We start from the raw sequence: 22,500 nt of genomic DNA, 5'->3' as shown, positions 1-22,500 counted from the left end.
ACAAAAAAAAAAAGATAAATAAATAAAAAAAGAAAGAAAGAAAGAAAGAAACGTTACTACTACGTCAACGACGTTTACAAATCTTCGTACTTTCGTTCCGCCATTTTGTGTTATATTTTATGTGACAATGAGAAAGATGAAACAAAACATAAAGAGAAGAAAAAAGACAAAAGAAGACAAAAAAAATGAAACTAAGAAATAATTTATCATCGTGACACACTAATTATTCACACATTATTTCAATTTCGTAATTGAAAAACAAAACGATAAATCTCAATGGATTCTGTGTGTGTGCGTTGCTCGGAGGAAGAAGAGGCGGAAACGTGCGTACGTTTGTCATGTTTTTCTTAAAAAAAAAAAAAAAAAAAAAAAAAAAAAAGAAAGAAAGATTGAAAGAATGAAAGAAAAGAAATAAAATGAAATGAAATGATATGAAATGAAATGAAATAAAATGAAATGAAATAAAATCAAATGAAATAAAATAAAATAAAATAAAATAAAATAAAATAAAATAAAATAAAATAAAAGGAAGAACAAAATACAGGAAATAAAGAACACGAGAGAGAACATCACTGAATATACACGTACATATTATATAGTCGCATGATATTTGAATAAATGTCTCCGGGTGAGCACGCGTGCGCGTGCGCGCGCGCACGCGCACGCGCGACGTTAAACGCGCCATTTTTCGAACGACGTTAATTCGTTCCTTCGACGATCCGCGTGTGTGGTCTTTGGTTTCTACAAAAAATATATATAATATCCTTAACAGTAGCGATCGCGTCGTTACGTCGACTTCTGATTTAAAAATCTCAATAAACTTATCGATTACTCTTCCTATACCTTTATATCGTTGGGCGGGGATTTTTCAATTTTTCAGGATTTCAAGGAAGTGAGGAGGGATTGGGAGAGGGGGAAGTGGGGTTAATAGGATAACCTCGATAAACTGGATAAGGGATTGGGACGGCGAGGATACGTGGTATCTTTTGCACGGGCTACCAACGCTTTTTGTTTTCTTTTTTTCTTTTCCTCTTCTTCTTCTTTTTCTTCTTCTCCTTCTTCTTCATCTTCTTCTTCTTCTTCTTCTTCTTTTTCCCTCTTACTTACATAGGTATAATTTTCGATGAAATGGTGTCCGTATTCTATTGCTTTTACGAACGACGTTTTTACGATATTCTATTCGTTTATCGTAGGGCGTACATATACATACATATGTATAACGTAGCATGCGCGAATAATATATCTATCTTTGAATTTGTCGTAATTTTAATTGTGTCTTTTCTTTTTCCTTTGTTATTCTATTCTTTTTTCCTTTTTTCTTTTCTTTTTTTTTTTTTTATTTGTAATTTCCTCTCTTGCTTCTCTTTTTGTTCCTTTTATTTTGTATATATACATACATACATATATACATATATATATATGTATATATATATATATATCACGTCATTACCTTTGAAATCGAATAGGGACACCATTCGTTTGCGTTTGTAAAATTTCATCAACGAAAAGTCGCTCGCGAACGTTATCTCCTCGTTTTTACCGACACGAGCTCGTTCCAGTCGTAGTTCGTGTTTCGATTTAACAGATGGCACGAGGATAAGCGCTCGCGAGCAACGTCGTACGCAGGCGTGACGACGCACCGGTAACGATTACGCTGATTGGCCGACGGCAAGCGGGAAATTTTCAAACTCGAATATTCATCGCGTTAAAGAATTAATGCGATGACGTATGCGTAGTCGTTGACCAATCAGCGGGCGTCACGCGCCACAATTACTCTAAATGTGTGAGGGGGTGGGGGAATCGTTATAATTAAACTATCTACGGCTGCGCGCGTCTAACGGAGAAAATAGTTTAACGCTTCTCTCTCGGTTTTACGAAAATTCTTCTTCTTCTTCTCCTTCTCTTTCTTCTTCTTCTTCTTCTTCTTCTTCTCTTCATTCATCATCATCTTCTTCTTCTTTTTCTTCTTCCTCCTCCTTCTCCTCTTCTTCCTCCTCTTCTCGTCGCGATTTTACGTTTTTAGAAGACAGTCTCTCGCAGCTCACGATTAATGTTTCATTTTCTTTGATTTCTTTTCTTTACCAAGATTGTTTTCTTCATCCTTCTCTTTCTCCCCTTCTCCTTCATCATCATCTTCTTATTATTCTTCTTCTTCTTCTTCTTCTTCTTCGTATCACGAAATAAATAAACTACTAGAGACGACGGTCCTTGGACTCGAACGCGCATTTCTTTTATTTCCGGCCGGATGTTCAACGTGCGAGAAGAAACGAGGACGAAAGCGAGGCAATGGGCGAGAAAGAGAGAGAGAGTGAGAGAGAGAGAAATATAGAGAGATGTAGATATACATATATATATATATATATATATATATATAGAGAGAGAGAGAGAGAGAGAGAGAGAAAGAGAGATAGTGAGCGAGAGAGATAGAGAGGAAGATATTACTTCTTCTTCTTTTTGTTTTTTTTTTGTTTCTCCTCCCTTTTGAGAAATTATTTTCAAGACGAATTTTTTAATCCTCGAAACTTTTCTCTCTCGTTTAATATCTCCCCTCTCCCCCACCTTTTCCTCCCCCACCTTTTCCTCCCCCCCCTTTTCTCTCGTCCCTAATCCCTCATCCTCATTTCGTATCCCTCGTTCATCGTTCTCGCAGTGTAAACTCGTCGAGGAGATCATAGAGGTCGATAGGACCGTTTTCATTGAGTTTCTTTCTTTGTTTCTTTTTTTTTCAGATTTTTCTTTTTTTTTCTTTTTTTTTTTTTTCGTTCTTTCTTCCCTCCAATGATATGGCGTCCGTTATTGCCGATCGGTCCCTTACACATTGGTATCACGTGAGACTTTTACCGATCAAGCCAAGTATAGGTCGGTCGGTGTAGAGGCATGATCTGGTTTGGTACAGGCGCTACCAGTCGGTGATGCTGCACTCGCACCGCTACTTGCTCTGGTGGCTGCCAGAGGCGAACGACTAGCCACGTCCGTGTTGCTATCTGCTCCACCGCCACCACCACCACCTCCGACACCACCTCCACCTCCGCCACCACCTCCAATGCCACCACCACCACCGCCACCACCGCCGCCGCCGCCGCCGCCGCCGCCGCCGCCATTATTGTTGCACGCGCCGGCCGCTTGCGAATTGTTTTGGGAAGACGCCAGCGTATCCCCGTTGCAATAGTAGTACGTGGAATCTATATTATTTGGATAGAAAAATTTTCAGATGATCTTTAATCATTTTATTGTCAATCAATTTCTATCAGTTTATAATTATTATGAATCGTCACGTCTCAACTAATCATCGTGTCTAACGAAATCATTCGGTGTCGATCGAATTCTTTTTTCTTTTTTTTTTTTTTTTTCATTTTTAATAATTCGATAATTACGTGTTCGTATCGACGAGATTAATGGCGTTCACGTTATCGAGATTATCTATCGTATTTAATAATTTTTATTCCTCGTTTTTACGTTATTTTAACAACAGACAATGGATTGTTTTATTTCAATGATATCAAGATAGATCCGATCTTACGCGATCCGATCTATCGGACGACAAATTGTAATTAATCGAGTATCATGAAACAGTAGATAGAGGGTTGGTACGTAATATGATACGATTGTGTATTGTGTGGTTTGATTTTACGTCGAAGAAGTTGTTGTTGTTGTTTTTCTTTTTCTCTCTTTTTTTTTTTTTTTTTTTTTTTTTAGAACGAAGAAAAAAAAAAAAGAAGAGGTATTCATCGTTAATTTATGCCAGACATGAAATACAATATCGTTATGAGATTTATGTCATTTTCATTGTTTCATTATTAAATAGATAATGATCTTTGGGATACGAATTAATTCGATCGTAGAATTCGATATGACCACCGTCGTTTATAAATTTTCTTCTCGTACAAATTATAAATCAATTTTCCACCCGTGTATGTTCCGCCTATGTACGTTCTTTTTCCTTTGTTTGTTTGTTTGTTTGTTTTTCTTTTTTTTTTTTTCTTTTTTGAATATTTCGTTGACCCTATGCTAATCGGTACTCATACTCACTGTTTACTTACTGAGCAACCCGCTTGTCGCTGCTCCATAGCCATATCCACTGTACGGTGCACTCGAATATTGAGAATACGCGGCGCTGTACGCGTAATCGCCACCACCTGTGAACAGACACATTCGATATTCGTATATATTAAATATCATTCGTGGTGATATCTCTTTTCGTAAAAAAAAAAAAAAAAGAAAAAAAAAAGAAAGAAAAGAAAAGAAGAATATCAAAACGTTTTCTACTTTAATCATTAACGAGACGATCAGCTCCATCTCCTCCTCCTCCTCCTCCTCCTCCTCGATCCAATTCATCGAAGAAGACAATCAAACAAACGAATTGATACTCGGATCTATATATGCACAACTTTTACATTTACAAACAAACAGAGATATACATAAAACAAACGTGTTTATCGCGTATGCGAACGTTGTGTGTCGTGTATCAATAACAGCCATAAGCGTACACTATATTTAATCTAATTTTGCGAATGTAAAAAAAAGCGATTTCGAGTGGTGAAAATATTTCTTACTGTTTGTTTTCTTTTTCTTTTTCTTTTTCTTCCTTTTTCTTTTTTTTTTCTTTTTTCTTTTTTTCTTCAATTATTTCAGTCGGTAATATGTAACGTCTTGGGTATGCGATAAAATTCGATCATTTACCATCCGTTGAACGAAGGGTTTGTCGTACGCGTTATCGACTCATCCTTGAAAGGGTTATATGTCGCGATTCGTCGGTCGGTAAGTCAGGGATCACGTCAACCTTGTAATCCTTGACTTATCATCCGGTTGAATGCGTTGCGGTCACGTGATTCGACCTTCGGAGGGTCTTTTACCCAAGGTCAATGGTCTCGTTCGCCGCACGCTCATTCGTATACTCACCGGTGGCATAATGTCCGAAACTTGGAAGCATCGTCGAGTACGGTGGTATCGCAGAGGCTACCTGAGGCTGAGAAACTGGCGGCTGCAAGACCGTGAGTCCGGGATCCCCTCCCGGGGTGTTGGGGGCCGCGGGGGTGGCGTTCGTCTCGTTCTGCAAGGAAATCGGTGGACTCTGCTCGCCCCCGCCGGCCCCAACCCCTACGTATGAGACTGCGACGGTACCGCTCTCTGCTATGGCCATGCACAACACAACACGACATTCGAGTCAAGCACTAGCTAACGATCAGCGCCTTACGTCTAAAGCTTTATTCAATTCTTCTACCCCAATACGGGGTTGAATTTATTATTTTGGAAGTCACATTGGAATTTTGATCCTTGGAAGGTTGATGAGGGTTGCGGGAGGATGGGAATAGGTGGTGGATAGGATAACGATTAAAAGAAAAATCTGTTCATTTCAAATGAAAGGAAAAGACAAACGTAAAGATTTCCAAGGAAATTGATTATGTGATTTGGAATAGGATATATAACGTAATAATGAATAAAACGCACAATCGTACATCGATAGAACTTGAACGTATTAGGAGAAAGCCACGTGTTCAGGCTTGAAATATAAATAATACCTATAAGGCTCAGCGTACTTACGAGCGTACACGAGCAGGCAACAAATTGTAGACGAAGAAGAAAAAAAAAAAAAGAAACAAAAAGAATAAAAACAGAACTAAAGAGGTGGCGAACTCACCGGTGGCGTGGTAAGGAGACATGTTAGCCCCGTCCAATGCTTGCATCGTCAGTGGAGCGAGCGGCGTCAAAGTACCACCTGCTGTATTAAGGGATCCCCAGTTTTCCGTTATTCCAATTCTCATGTCGTTATCGATCGATCAAAGCGGAACGTGTTTTCTTAATAACGTGATTTATTATTATTATTATTATTATTATCATCAATCAGTTAATCTAAGATCCGGTTATTTTAATACTCTTCCCAAAATGGTATCTTTAACAATTACGACGAGTCACTTAAGACTTGGGCCAGCTTTCTTCGTTGGCCATCCCTAACCCAAAGAGAATTTCTTCGCAAATCCGTAAAAAGATTTTCCCATTGAATTTCATGAGATGAACCGGCCGTTACACGGCTCGCTTCGTCCATTCCGCGAAAGCATCGGTATCAGTATTAGGATCGGCATCAACGTTGCTAAAGAATAGAACAGCAACAGCAATGGATAAACCAAATGAATTCGTCGTGCAATTCTGACCGAGTTACTTGCAACATGTTGCCACTAGATGAGCGAAAGTAAACTCGTCCTCGACCATTACAGAAAAGTCCACGCGATATATTTTTCACGCGTGGGTACAACATAGATTGGTATTTATGTAAATACAATATATATATATATATATATATATATTGACAAATATAGATAGGTATACGTTCTGCTGTTGATCGACCGTCGCTTTTGAAGAGAACGAAAGAGAGAAAGATGGTGAGAGCTTGAACATGATGATACGAAGAGGGATGGTCGATAGACTGAGAAAAAGGATAGAGAAAGAGAGAGAGAGAGAGAGAGAGAGAGAGAGAGAGAGATAGAGAAAGAGAGAGAGAGAGAGAGAGAGAGAGAGAAATAAAATACGAAAAAGTAGAAGAAGAATGAGATGTTCCCTGTAAAAGCTGGGAGCAAAGAGCGAGCAGGAGAGAAAGAGAGAGAGAGAGAGAGAGAGAGAGAACCATAGAAAGAGAAGAAGAGAAATTCCCCGAAGGTTGAAAATTCCGAAAGAACCACCGAGTGAAGCCTTCCGCCACCTCTTCGGCCGTTGCCGCCGTTCCTCGGCACAACTCATGCATTATTAAAGCCATGTATTTAGCCGATATGGGTATGCAAAGCAAGACGTAAGCCGCAATAATAAGCGTACGGGGAATGAGAGGAGGAGGAGGAATGGAAGGAGAAAGGAGAGAAGAGGATGGAAACGTAGTAAGAGAACAGCGCGATGAACGCGTATATAGGTGGATGTAGTAAAGGGAGAAAGAGTAAGAGAGAATAAGGGAGGGGATGAAGTGGGTTCATGGCGTAGAGACGTATTATATACACGTATAAGGGGTTGCGGTATACACACTATCCAGGATTTCGTGGCTTACGAGGGTTGGTCGAAGTAAGCGAGAGGGAGACAGAATGAGATAGAAAGAGCGAGAGAAAGAGAGAGATAAAGAAAAATATAGAGAAGGAGACAGAGAGAGAGAGAGAGAGAGAGAGAGAGAGAGAGAGAGAGAGTGAGAGAGTGAGAGAGAGTGAGAGAGAGTGAGAGAGAGAGAGATAGATAGAAGTAGAGAGGGTAGATTCGCTTTCTCTCTCACCTATGGTGCCCCCTATGGGCGGGGTATAGAGATGTGGCGTTTGCGCCTGCGTCATCGTACTGATGGTGCCCAGGGAGTCGTAGAGCTCGGCGGAGGTGGCAATCGCGTTCCCGGGGAATCCGGCATGCTCATAGTAGGCACCACCGCCTCCTGCACCTCCGCCACCTCCGCCACCGGCACCAGCAGCTCCTCCACCACCTGCGTTCGTCGTACCATTCGCACCACCACCTCCGCCGCCGCCACCGCCACCACCGCCTCCCCCGCCGCCGCCGCCGCCGCCACCGCCACCGCCTCCACCGCCACCTCCGCCTCCTCCACCAAGCTCGTTCAGGAGCTTGTGTTCGTCCTTGATGCTCCATTTACTCGACCACAGCTGCGAACAGAATGGAAGAAGTAGAAGAAGATCACGAGTTTTAGTTTTCTTCTCTTTTTTCCCTTTTCCTTTCTCTCTTATTTTTTTTTTCTTTTTTTTTTTTTCTTGTTTTTTTTTTTTATCTACTGTGTGTAAACTGTACGAAGTTTGGATGGTTGGGTATGTAAGTAAGTGAGTAAGTAAGTAAGTAAGTAAGTAAGTAAGTAAGTAAGTAAGTACGTATATTCGTTTGTGTCTATTGGGAGAATGAGAGGGAAAAAGGGAGGAAGAGTAGGGGAGATTCAAGATCAAGTAGAAAAACTGATTTCCTTCGTTCACTCACGTTCGAGTAGAGTTGGTCGCCGTTGTAGTTACTTCGCTGTCTCTTCAAGTCGTCCTCCGGATGATCGCCCAAGTCACGATTGTCGTCTGCAATGAAAACTTTTGAATGAGAATGCCGAACGTTTCTAAGAGATTCTTTACCTAATTTGTGTGTGTGTGTGTGTGTGTGTGTGTATATGTATGTATATTTATACGCGCACGTATATACGTATACTTTGCGACGTTCGAGGATGTTTCTAACGTTCAACCAGAACAACGGAGAAATTGTTTTTCATAGGAAAAGAGAGAAACAGAGAGAGAGAGAGAGAAACAGAGAAACAGAGAGATAGAGAGAGAGATAACGAGAGAGAGAGAGAGAGAGAGAGAGAGAGAGAGAGAAAGAGAATTGATCTCTAGTCGATCATCTCGTCGTATTAGCCAGCTGCATATCAAGACGGGGAATTAAAGCTGGCCCTCGAAACTAAATTGAATCTGTCGCTCCGGTCGCGAATGCTCGACCGGCGTTTCTCGCGAAGAGAGACGATGTATGGCATTGATAGATAGAGAAACAATTTCGATTCCATTATATGTCTTTATTATCTCCCGGCCATCCCGCGTCGCTTTAATATAGAAACACGGGACACGTGGGACGACGACGACGCAACTCCCACATACACATATATATCTACATACGTACACACGTACGATCATATATAGGCATGTCTAGGTATTTTATGTGTTGGTCACTCGACTCTTTCTCTCTCTCTCTCTCTCTCTCTCTCTCTCTCTCTCTTTCTCTCTCTCTACTACCACCCCCTTTACTCTACAACCCTTTCGGTTGGTCCGAACGAGTCCGCCGTAGAACGAAAGCCGCGAAAGAGGATGTGTGTGAAGGTATGGACAGTGTTCCACAATGTAGTAGACGTGGAGGTCCAACGTACGGGGTATCTCGAATAATTAAATGACCATCCGAGGGTAGGAGAGACGAGGTAGGATGGGCTTGGTGGTGCCTAGCATAGGGCTCGTTAAACCTCCCTGTCAAGTTGTGATTGTCCGGCCGGTCTCGACCATTCGACCGGCAGGATTCGTTCCTGGACCGCTATAAAAGCCCCGTTTCAAACGTGAGACTACCATCTACCGAATACGTACTTACACCTACACCAATATATGTTTGTACACATTTACTTTTACTCTATATTTCTCTCTCTCTCTCTCTCTCTCTCTCTCTCTTCCTTCTGCACGCGAATACCACCTCCAACTCTCTTTTCCATGGCACTTGCTTGAATTTTACGATTCGATCGGCCGAGTTAATCCACCCTCACAACCTAAAGTTACCTCTCTTTCTCTCTCTCTCTCTCTCTCTCTCTCTCTATCTCTATCTCTCTTTCTATCTTTCTACGTGGATTTCCCTCGGTTATTGCCACTCGTACACCGCGTTACCGTTCTGGGATTTCCACTTTTCTCCCTGCCGGAACGAGTCAACCTTTTGTTTTGATGGCAATGATCTATTTCGTTATGCACTTTCGTTATCGTTATTATTCGTAAGGATTAACAATGAATACCGATCGTTTAGCTATATGTTTATTACTTTCGATCATGCACGTGATATCTTATTCAAGTTCACGTTAATTACGATCGTGTCGATTTGTCAATCCGTACGAATATTTTTTCTAAACGTTACTTCGTGTTATAATATAACGATTTATTTCTAATATTCTATTTGTTCGATATCGAAAAAATATAATTTGTTCAAAAATGACCCTGTGAAACTTCATAACGAATAAGTGTATATATGTATATATCTATATAAAGGAGATGGAAAAACGATTAATGCAAATTTTTATAGTCATCCACCCTCTCTCTCTCTCTCTCTCTCTTTTTCTTTTTTCCTTTCCTTCTCTGTTTCGAATTGACCGATGTCCCAAAATGACACAAGTTACGAGTCGTTCAATAGTAAGGTCAAAATGCATACTGTCCCCCTTTTTCTTTATTTTTTTTTTCCTGATGGCAATTCATGAGAGAAAAAAGACAGAGAGAGAGAGAGAGAGAGAGAGAGCGAGCGAGAGAGAGAGAGAGAGAGAGAGAAGAAAAAAAGAGCAGTAAATCGAATGATTCGATTGATGCTCGTGAGGGCAACTAGAGAAGAACTCGCGAGCGAGCAAGCACGTTATTCGAAAGCAATTGAGTCAATGTTAAGCAATACAATACACGGGTAATAATGGACTTTGGGGTGAATCTGGTCCCGTTGCGAGTCCCCTCTAACTTTGTCGTTCACGACCAATCGTGTGTGTACATCTTTATATACATATATCTATCTGTATATATATATATACATATATGTTTGTATATGTATATACGTATGTACATGTTTATATGTATATGCGTATATAACGTGCTATGTAGGGTGGGATACGGACGGCCTTTGGAATTCTACGTAGGGCGAAAAGCGCGCAGATGTAACGCGACAACAAACAGCCCCAATAGATTGCAATGCTTCCCTCGAGAGGTTCTTCGTAAATTCGTAATAAGCTACAGAACCGAAACCTCGGCGGCGGGATAGTCTTCGATCGTCTCGAGTATAAATAATTTCTTTCCATGTAAGATTTTCGAATCGTTCGTATCTACGTATCCACAGTACGTATACGTATTTACTTACTTATGTAGATTTTTTTGACCTTTCCTCTTTTTTTTTTTTTTTTTTCTTTTTTAATTTAAAAACAATTTTTTTGGATTCAAATATATATATATATAAAATATATGTTTCTTTTTTTTAAAGTAATTGCAATATATATTTCTTAAGATCTGTATATAAATATGTACGTATATATTTTGTCAATTTGTTTCCTCTATATGCGTCTATTAAATATTATTAAAATCAAAGACCAATCCTGGAGCTATTTGTTAACAGATTTATAAAATCGCCATTAAATCACGAAGCTCGATATTTCATCGTATGTATGTATATATATATATATTTTTTTTAAATTTGTCGAAACTAGGATTGGTAGATTTTTATTTACAGGATGCGTATCAGATAAATAAATCAACAAAATGCATGCGTTCATTTATATTTCTTTTTTTTTTTTTTTTACTTTATAAAAGCATTCGATAAAAAATGTATAAAAAAAGATTACTCCCTATAGATATTTTATTGCTATTGCAAGAGAGTACGCTGTATATCTTCTTTTTTTTATTTTTTTATTTTTTTTTTTTTTTATTTTTTTTTTCCTTCTATTATTACCAAATACACAACTCACGTAGCACAATAATTTCTATTAATATTTATTTGAAGAAAATTCGCATTAAATAACTAAGTTTAATGTATGAGACATTATTCACTGTCGTGTAGTACAATATCTCGTAGTAACTCGAGATGTGAATTAGTTGATAATGAAATTGATTTATACGAGACAAAGTGAAAAGTGATTGAATAGAACGATTTCGAAAGAGTCGACGATAAGAGGTCCGGCACTGTGTTTCTATGTATTATACGTATATACGTATATATGTATGTATATTGTATACCGGCCGATAATATCCCCGGAGAGAAACAGGGAGACTAATGTGTCGTTGGGTCGAGATATAGAAACCGCTGTGGTCTGTGAAGTTTATAATCTAATACGTACACCCTCCGCGGCCACAAAACATTGAGTGCTTTCGCCGCGGACGCGACCACTTTTGCGACCGCATCCGTCGCTCGCGTAATCCGATTATATCGAATTACTCGTGTATCATCGGTGCCGGTTCGTGCATTGGTACGAATCGATATATATATATATATACATATATATATATATATCTGTATGCATATATGTATGCATGTATATACCTATGTAGGAAACTTCAGAACATCGTTTATAATCCATTCGTAGAATACGTTCAAGTCCGTGCATTTTGTTATGTTTCCTTCTTCGTCGTTATGCTTTTTCCGAAAAAAAAAAAAAAAAAGAATTTTATTAGATTGAAACGGGACACGTTAAAACTGACATTTCGATGTTTCCTCGAAAATTATTTAATTCGAAATAATTGGTCTGGTTGTAACTTGTTGGGGTGCGGGGGGGAGGAGGGAGAAAGAAAAAAGAAAGGAAAAATGGAAGAAAAAAAAAAATAGTCGTGCAAAGAAATAGCGTTATCAAATATTGTTATCAAATATTAAACATAACGCGTCTCTTGTCACAACTTTTTTACATATATGTATATATATATATGTATTAAATAATTTTTATATTTTTTGATTACGAAACAGTCCAATATTATTTCGAATAATACAAGTTCTCCGTTCTAACGATAAGATAGTTTCTCATAGAATTATTCGAAGGTTTTAACGTGTAGAGAGACAAAAAAAGGAAATAAAAAATTATTGCTCCTTACTAAATCAAGGATAACGAATTGTTTATAAATTCGACGTATTCTCTCTCTCTCTCTCTCTCTTTTTTTTTCCTGCTCTCTTTGCTTCCGCGAACGCATCGTCGTAGGTCACGTGTGTACGGCACGTGTCAGGAATATTTCGGGCCACGTTATTCACGCAATGACAGCAGAATGAATCGCAGCACGTGCTGTACGACGTTTGACCGATAACCTTGCCGTGTGTGTGGCTAATCTTACTCGAGCCGCGACAACCTTCTCTCTCGCGGTAACCCCGATCGCTCGTAAATAAGTACTCCCTCTTTTTCTCCCTTTCTCTCTTACACTCTCTCTCTCTCTCTCTCTCGTTCTCTCGTTCTCTCCTTCTCTCTATTTCCTTCTCGAAAACAGTTTTATTCGTTCGCTTGGAGAGTCAGTCGAGTACAGGCACCTTGCCACTATACTCGCCTTCTTAAAGAGATGTTATCGCTTTTAGAGAATAAAATAAACTATTACCAAGAATCTCGATTATCTTGATAAGTGTTACCAGATTCGATCTAGAATAGATTTAGAATATTTGGTTTATTTAATTGGGATCGTTAATCAGAGAGACACGATAGATACCAACGTTATATATATATACGTTAATTTAGAGGATCGCTTATTTTCTATTATATTGTGTCTAAGTTAATAATAAGTTATCTTATAAATAAATAGTTATATAAAAATCTTATAAATTCGAATCGTTAATTCAAGATACATATATACATATGTATATACGTCTTGGTATCGTAGTTTAAAGTATTACTTATTTTATATTATAACGATTCACGTTTAGATAACAAGTGAGATCTCATAAATATGAAAAAAAAAGAACGAAAAAAAAAAAGAAAAAAGAAAGAAAGAAAGAAAGAAAGAAAAAAAATTAGTTATATAAAAAAAAAAAAAACAATAATAAATTATTGTCTATTTAATTATAATTAATTATATTTTTCATTGATATAATTGACCGGTTGTTTTTAATTATGAAAAAAAAAAGAAAAAAAAAAAATAGAAAAAAAGAGAAACAATTTAGAGATTCAAATGTGTAGAAATTTAATTTGAAGAAGATAATAATGTAGATTTTCAATAAATCTAAAAGGGATAATGAAGGTTTTACGATAAGGTTTAAATAAGTAGCTGAATGACTCACCGTCATCGGCTCGCTTTCTCTTGATACTATTGCCGTTTGGATCCTGATGGTGTGCGGGGATTCCGAGGATGCCACTGATGCTGTAGGCATTGGGAGCGGCGGCCGCAGGATGACCCGCCGGTGTGGCAGGTGCATGGGCTATCACCGACACGGAACCACCTGATCCTGGCTGACCTTGTTGCTGACCTTGCTGCTGCTGCGCCTGCTGTTGCTGATGCGCGTGCTTCGCCTTTTCTGCCGCCTTGTTTCTCACGATTCTGCGAACAATAGGTCGCCAGTAGGTACTCTTGGTAGGTTCAGTTCGACTCTTAACCCGATAACTCAATACTTTACGCTCGTGCACCATCGAGAGAACTTTGCCGCACGAAAGACGTTATATAATATAATATAATATATATATATATATATATATATATGTATATATATGTATGTATATTATACAGGATGATTCCAAAGAGATATCTTAACAATTTCAAAATCATATTACAAGGGTTCAAGTAATTATTATTACGGAAATTATCCTTAAGGAAATCTGGAAAGAGATCGTATAATGATAATTTAAATAATTCAACAAGTTCATTCTCTTACATAATTGATATTATTCAAACTTGTTGTTACGAAGGCATTTACGTTCGTTAGCATATTCATAATAGGAGTATACTGGGCATCATTCGATCTCGTTAACGTCGATTTTGTTTCTCATACGATGAGGATTCATGAAATCCAAAAATAAATTCTCGACTAAACGATGATTAATTACCGATCAGACGATTCGATTATTGTCCTTTCTCTCTCTTTCTTTCTCTCTCTCTCTCTCTCTCTTGGGAAGTCTATTTCTTATTGGAAAGGAACAAGTTAGATACATATGTATGTATATATCGTAGATGGGATATGTTATCGACGTATCGGCATTGTTCCTGACAGCTCTCTCGGGGTTTCTTGGACGTAGAATAGCAAACGTGACTTTGCGGAACCAGCGTGTAATCGTAAACGAGAAGAAGAACTCTCGAGGAAGCCTTTGGTACTCAAAGAAGAAAAAGAAGGAGGAGGAGGAGGAGGAAGAGGATGAGAAGGAGGAGACAACGAAAGAGGATAGAAGTAGCCGAGGCAACAGTTCTCCCCTCGTTTCTCCTTTAACTTGCTTCTTCTCCTTCGAGCATGCAACCCGCGCTTATTATCCGTGATATATCGTGCGTGCGCTTTGAATGGTCAGCCGGTTGGACGTCGGTATCAATTACCTCGGTGAATATTCGCGGCAGCGCCGTTAATCTCGCCGCGTGCTGCTCCTCGCAACACCGGTTTCGGTTCGCGGAAGAAGTTCATACGAGGCGCCAACGACCGACGGCTACGCCCTTTCGCCCTTCCTTATACATCTCTTAACACACGGAAATCAACGGGGTTTAATGATTTTTTTTTTTTTTTCTCGCTTTTTTTTGTTTTTCCTTTTTCTTTCGTTTTTATTTTTCTTTTCTTATTTTTAGATCTATTCATTCGCTCGATATATATATATATATATATATTTATTTATTTATTTATTTATTTATATATCATCATCGAACGTTTTAAAAGAGATTTTCATTTGTCATCCCCATTGATGTATAATAATCTCATAGATACACCTAAGTAATCGTAATAATTTTATGAATATTTTATTATTATTTAAATAGCCGATAAAATAATTATATACTTAACGTTGAATTGTATTGATATTATTTATTATTTTAATTGAAAAAGAATTATATTTATAGTTAGCTTATTTTATTACGATGCATTGACTTATGTTCCAAAAAAAAAAAAAGAAAAAAGAAATTCTTTTTTATTAATCTCATAAATAATTTCCAATGTAACGTAGTTTATAGATTCTATAATGAATTTTAACAATGCATCTTCGAAAATAGATAGAACGATATTTCAATTAATTTATTATTAATTTTATACGTTAATACGATCGAAGAATACTATATATATATATATATATATATATATATATATATATATTTTAGAATTCGAAGAAATAAAATAGTAGAACTAAATCTATTTGCTTCGGTTAAAAATTGTCGATGAAAAAAAGGAAAAAAAGAAAAAAAAAAAAGTTCAATGCGTCCTGAGAGACATCGATACGTTCAATGGAATCGCATTACCAGCTCCATTTTCTCTTTTCGTCTCATTTTGCAACGGGTTTAGTCAACGGTGGTGGGTCAACGAATCCGCACCGGGATGGGCCAGTTCGTAATGGATCGACATTAAGTCCTTCGTTTCTGTCGTGGATGTGTTTGTGGGCTAGGTAATCGTGAGGGTGCGAGTAACGGCGATCAATCAGAGGACACCTGTTGCCCGAACTCCCTCGTTCGTTCGCCACCTTCGCCAATTCGCAACAATTAGCAGCGATCCTTATCAAGGTTAGGCTCTAGGGTGATTAGAAGGTATCAAACGTTGTTATGCAGAAAGAAAACGAGCTTGAATTATTACGAAATGATAATAATAGATATTTAACACGTTCAACATTTATATTGTTTATACGAATAATTATTATTATTAACTAATGAGTATTATATCGACGAAAGGATATTATATATATATATATATATATATATATATATATATATATAACTTTTACGTTGATAGAAATTTTTGATTAAAAGAAAATGAAAATGAAAAGATAAGAAAATAAGAAGAGAAAAGAAAAATTCAGAGGTTTAGAAATAATACGTTTATTCGTCTTTTAAAATTGCAAGTATGCATTACATATATATATATATATATATATATATATATATATATATATATATGTATATAGTGTTAAAAATCAATCACGATTTCTTGCACAGTCTCCAAGCACGTCTTCCGCGGTGAAATCGTTAGGCATTTCGTATTTCGCTCGCGATGAAAATCGTGGCGCGTGTCTTCCGCGAAACTTATAGAAATGTAACTACGAGTAAATAGAAGTTACCTTACGTATACGTATTTAGGGAGCGTGTATACGTATTTACACATATATAGATAAGTAAGTAAATAAGTACTACGTATGTATAACGAGTCCGGGCATCCTCGCGCGGCTAGTTATACGTATTTTACGTATAACGAGCATAATCGGCAATTTAATTAAGTGCAACGACTCGTCGGCCCGTTTCACGTAACAGTCAGAGATTTTATCAGTGCTGCCGAGGAAGCGAGACTCTTCGAAGGAAGGAATAAACAATCGTGTTTTCTTCTTCAAAGTAACGTTTCTTCGAGCTCGTGCCGTCACTATTACCATCACCATAACCACCATCAACATCATCGCCATCATCGCAACCATCGCCATTATTATTACTAACACTTAGTAACGTGCTAGCTCGTTAATTAGAGCTGCGTGCCATGGAATGATCTAACCGAGATTCCAAAATGAATTTTCTTTTCTTTTCTTTTCATTTTTCTTACCTTTCATTTTATTTCCGTACGTATCTATCTCGAACGAAACAGATGAGGATATCGATCGACGTGAAAAGTCGGATTCGCGAATATAAGGAAGGACCAAAGGGTTCTTTTATGGCTGCTGCTTGTCGAGAAAATCGAGAAGAGAATGGTGGAGAACATAAAAGAAAGAAAGAGAGAGAGAGAAAGAGAGAGAGAGAGATGGAAATGAACGAAGAGGAAATACTAGGATTTTCTTCTTTCTCTCTCTCTCTCTCTCTCTCTCTCTTTCTTTCATTCTCTCATATGTATGTATTCTCTTCTTCTCTTTCTCTTTCTATCCTTCCCTTTTTCCAACCCTCTTGCACTTCATCTAATCATTGAGTGTCTCCGTTCCGTACGGACCACCCTCTCGTGGTTTTATCTACGCCCCTGTTGCGGTCTATGGCCCGTAACGTTGCACCTTGCTTCAGGATTCCTAGTCGAATTCCGTGCACTTTAATGCTTTCTCTCTCTCTCTCTCTCTCTCTCTCTCTATATATATATATATATATATATATATATATATATATATATATCTCTATCTATCTATCTCTATCTCTATCTCTCTCGTTTTCGTAGAGAAAGAGAAAATTTGGAGTCACGAGAGGGAACAAGCCACGACTTTAATCGAGTTCAATTTTATTCGGCGACAAGTGACGCGTTCCGGATCTCGTGGCAAACGGACAAATAAACGTCTTCTAAGTATCTCCTATTTCTTTTTTTTTCTTTTTTTTTTTCTTTTTTTTTTCTTCTTTTCTTAGTAACAAATAGAACCGAACGTTGTCGAGTACGAAAACCTACTTTATCCCTTTTATTTATTTCCTCCCTTTTTCTTTTCTTTTTTTCTTCTTTTTTTTTTTTTTTTTATTTTTTTTTTTCTTGTTTCTCCCTTTCTTCCATCCTTTTCTTCTTTTATTCCCCGTTATATGACGACGAAGTACGTACAATAGCGCGATCGTTTATTTCGCATTAAAAAATTCGAATGAGAAAAGTTTTTCTTTTTTTCTCTTTAAAAAAAAAAAAAAAAAAAAAAGAAAAAAGAAAGAAAAAGAAAGAGGATGAGACAAAGAAAAGGTTATATTCTTTTTCCTTTTCCTTTTATTTTTTTTTTTTTTTTCAAGAAAATAAAAAAGAACAGAAGAAAGGAAAAAAAGAACAAGAAATCTCCCCGCCCCCCCCCCCATCCCACCCCAAAAAAATGTCACAAAGGTGATGACATTTCAATGAGAAATATCTCGAGTCTCACGTATTACGATAACTTATGAAGACGGATTTGTGACGATTCAAGACAATTCGTGGAAAATCGTATGTGTTCTGTCTATTGTAGTAAGCTAGAAGAACGAGTAGTAGAATTATTAGGATGAAGCGTGTCGGAGGGTGCCACGTGAAAGGGGAGGGGATTGTGAGGAAGAAGCTATGCCTCCCCTGGCGCCAACCGATCGTTCCCAAACGGCCACTCGTAGTAAACTCTTCGAGTTGCCTTTGAGTGTTTGGATCCACCCCTCTGATCTTCTTATCTTTTCTTCTTCTACTTTTACTTCCATTTCTACTTCTTCGTTGTTCCTTGTGTATGTAAGCACGCACGCTTATATATATGTGTGTGTTTGTGTTTGTGTGTGTATGTTCGTGCGCGCGCGTTTTTATTTATTTCTTTTAATTTTTATGTCTTTCTCAAAATTGTGACGAGAAATATATATATATATTTATTATATATATATATATTTTATATATATATATACATTATATATATATATACATTTTATATATATATATATATATATATATATATATATATATAAAATATTAACGAGACACGGAGGATACGAATGAGAAATAGTTAAAACGATTTCTACGTTGTAGTATTATCTATGTTTGTACTTTATCGGTTATTATTTCAACTATACGAGACGACGAGAGATACGATTTACCTTGGGAGTATCCATTTCTAGAAGCCATTTTCGATGTCGCCGTTTTTAAACGACTCCGAATGTTGATTTAAATCACCGGTCGGTCGTACTATATACCAAGCTCGTATCCGCTCGTATTCCAACGTTACGTCGATATCGTCGCGTTACTTTATCGGGACTGAGGCCAAGTCGATCCATTGAACGATAACTTTGAAAGATAGAGAGAACGATTGAGAGAGAAAGAGAGAGAGAGAGAGAGAGAGAGAGAGAGAGAGAGAGAGAGAGAGAGGGAGAGAAATATATATATATAAGATAAACATTATTTTTAGATCTTCACATATATTTTATTTTATATCATTAGTTCGTAGTATGTATATAGCTTATTCTAATCATTAAATCTTTGTGTTATGATATTTGTTTATATTTGAACTTTATTGGGTCGTTGCAAGAGAGAAAGACAGAGGGGTGGGAGAGAGAGAGAGAGAGAGAGAGAGAGAGAGAGAGAGAGAGAGAGAGAGAGAGAGATAACATAAATATTATTTTTAGATCCTCCCTCCACGCAATTTTTCATATTGTACTATTAGATCTTTCTTACGTCGATCATATACGTTTATTATTATTTTACCCTTATTGAATTATATTTTCCATAATCAATATTCTATTCCATTCTTTCTTACATTCTATTTTTATTGAGATTGGTCAATGACTAATATCGGGATTTCTATTATTACATATTTACATAAAAAACAGTGATATATATTTTTTTTTCCACGTAAATTGTACCAACATAATACAATACTATAGTATATTATTACAAACCCGGACGTAAGTCTATTATTACTATGTATATTATTCGATTGATATCGATATCTAAATAAATACTAGTGTGTGTATATATATATATATATTTTTTTTTTTTTAATTAAAAATTGAATACTACGTACATTATGAATATTATGTACTATTACACTGTACTGTCGACAAATGTATGTCGAGAAAGAATTTTCAGTAAAGAATATTAATATTTTTTTTCTTTTTTTTATATATAATAGTATCGTTTATTTCGATAGAAAGTAATAGAAATTACGTCGTTAATTATCAGCCAGTCTAATAGTTCTATAAAATCCGTTTATATCCGTCTAATTCTCTTTTTTCTTTACTTCGATCATATTTTTCTTAATCTCATGAAATCGTATACTTATATACTGGCAATAAATTATCTTTTCTCTCTTTCTCCTTCTCTTCCTCTCTTTCTCTCTGTCTTTCTCTTTCTTTTTTTTTTTCTCTCTCTTTCCACGAACACTTAGGTTCTTATTCGCAACGAATATAACGATGAAAGAGCATAGGTACGAAGTGGTAGTTCGTTCGTTCGTTCATTCGTTCGACGAACAAACGCGAGAAGCTCACGTTTTAGAAAGCATCGGATAAGCTCACTACGATGGTGGCTGAACGGAGACGACGATGACGACGACGACGACGACGACGACGACGACGAAGAAGACGACGATGAGGAGGACGAGGAGGAGGATACGCCAGTGGTATGGCTCTGGAACCACAAACTTTAATGTTGGCATTACTTTTATGCGCGACTTTATGCCAAGTATCCCATCAAATATATGACCCGCGCTTCTGCGCTCCTCTTCTCGTGCGCTGCTTCACGGAGGGAAGAACGCAAAGGCGAGCAGCACACCTCTATGTTTCTATATACTACTTTTATGTATATATATATATATATATATATGTTCATGTAAACTATATAGTACATACATCTAGTTATATACATAGGTAGAGTTACCTACGTTCGTCCCTGTTTGCCACCCTCTTCTTCTACCACTACTACCCTTCCTCCCTCACTCTTTCTTTCTCTCTCTCTCTCCCTCTCTCTCTCTCTCTCTCTCTCTCTCTCTTTCACCCCTCCCTTCGAACTAAATTATTGCGAATAAAACTTTATACTCAAATTACCTCTACGCGAACTTTATCGCATTTCTCAACGCTATGCTTTCTCCAAGGGAAAGAGAGAGAGAGAGAGAGAAGGGGGAGGGAGAGAGAGAGAGAGAAGGGGGAGGGAGAGAGAGAGAGAGAGAGATAGTGAGTAGAAAGATAGAGATAGGGAGAAAATGAAAGGAGAAATAGGAGATTTCAGTCGCTGTTAGAAGAGGATTTAAATTTTCTCCCCGAAATACACCAGTTGGTCTTAATTTCTTCGGATTTAATCGCCATTTATACGCTCCGCTTTCGAAAGGTGTGTCCTTAAAGCGTAACGGGAACTCGCCTTTCTTCTTGACGTCAGTATACCCACGTAATGTACACTATAAGCGATAAAATACGTACGTACGTACCTACATACATACGTACGTATCTCTTATATATATATATATATAAATTGAATGTATCTATGTACTAATGTATTATTTATGTAGGTCGATATATTCGGTCGAATTAGTACGATTCGATGATACGTTAATAATCGTATCACTCTTCTATCCTCTTCTTACTCCCCATCTCCCAAACTAATCCACGTCCAATCCACCCACCCTATTTTTCGCTAATCAACGACGACAGGTCTATCGTCGAGTAGATTTATTCGCGCGTTATAATATCGGGCTTTAAAGTTATTACAGGCCATTATATGGGCCACCACGGAGAATCGTGGAGGATGAATTCAATGGGGATTTTCGGAGGATTTAGTCACCACCGAGGCAGATGCTGCGAACTATGGACTACGCGAGAATATAACTCTAGAACGGAATTCCTTTCTCTCCCTCTCTCTCTCTCTCTCTCTCTCTCTCTCTGTCTCTCTTTCTCTCTCTCTCTCTCTTTTACTCCTTAGTCTCTTGACTCTCCAGTTAACGAGTAAGAGAAAGAGCAAGGAAGCAACAGACAGAAAGAGAGAGAGAGAGAGATAGAGATGAGTAGTGGGTGTAAAGCTACAAAGTGAATGCCAGAGAGAGAGAGAGAGAGAGAGAGAGAGAGAGAGAAGGAGTAGAAGAAGAGAGCGAGAACCGTTCCGTCGCACCGTAGACACAATACGGGACTTGGTCCATGGCTATTGTACGCCCTTCAGAGGAGCACAATGCCTGGAAAAGGTGTATCCTGATATTCCACCACCTCTCTCTTTCTCTCTCTCTGTCTCTGTCTGTCTCTCTTGCTTTTCTTCTTCGTTTCTCTTTGAAGAGAATAGAGAAAGACAGAGAGTGAGTTTGTAATGTACCAAGGTACTCTTTGAGTCCTTCTCTTCGTGCTGATTCTCGAACAAAAGTTATATCATCGACTTACTGCAGAACCATCAAGATGGTTTACCGTTTCCATCTACTTGTATTGTCTTTCATTCATTCTTATAAATAATTTGAAAATTCGTTCGAACGAGTATACGTTTGATCGCGATCTCTTTACTGTCCTTTTTTTCTTTTTTTATTTATTAACAATCCTATTTATTAACTTTTATCTATTAACGAGATAATTTTATTTTTTTTTGAAGATAATTTCATTATGTTCCTGACGTAAGTTTATAATGTTTCTTTATGAGACTATTTCTTTCTTCTTTTTTTCTTTTTTTTTTTTTTCAAATATTTTAATTAATCGAACAAATTCAATTTTTTCTTTGTTCAACGTTAAACATTCGCGAGTTATTTGAATTTTCGAATATTTTCATCTTGATAAATGATAACCAATGTGATATCACGATATTACATTCTTATTAAATTTA

The 22,500-nt window shown here is 37.4% G+C and overlaps 1 protein-coding gene across 1 annotated transcript in view; it reads right to left on the bottom strand.

The window, feature by feature from the left end:
* Positions 1–2,595: 2,595 nt before the first annotated feature.
* sv (paired box protein shaven) overlaps positions 2,596–22,500 on the bottom strand; it is a 205,183-nt gene continuing 185,278 nt past the window's right edge. Inside the window, exons 6-13 of the mRNA XM_085658232.1 lie at positions 13,453–13,709; positions 7,939–8,024; positions 7,466–7,616; positions 7,244–7,408; positions 5,639–5,719; positions 4,900–5,130; positions 4,041–4,136; positions 2,596–3,182 (exon numbers count right to left, since the gene is read on the bottom strand). Of these exons, the coding sequence (XP_085514358.1) occupies positions 2,845–3,182; positions 4,041–4,136; positions 4,900–5,130; positions 5,639–5,719; positions 7,244–7,408; positions 7,466–7,616; positions 7,939–8,024; positions 13,453–13,709 (1,405 nt within the window). The 3' untranslated portion in view covers positions 2,596–2,844. The remainder of the gene's footprint in view (positions 3,183–4,040; positions 4,137–4,899; positions 5,131–5,638; positions 5,720–7,243; positions 7,409–7,465; positions 7,617–7,938; positions 8,025–13,452; positions 13,710–22,500) is intronic.

Source organism: Vespa mandarinia, chromosome 1 (assembly GCF_050613455.1).
Source record: "Vespa mandarinia isolate Hongniang chromosome 1, ASM5061345v1, whole genome shotgun sequence".
Lineage (NCBI taxonomy): Eukaryota > Metazoa > Arthropoda > Insecta > Hymenoptera > Vespidae > Vespa > Vespa mandarinia.
Note: the sequence above shows the minus strand (reverse complement) of the source record. Positions and strands in the feature narration are given on the sequence as shown.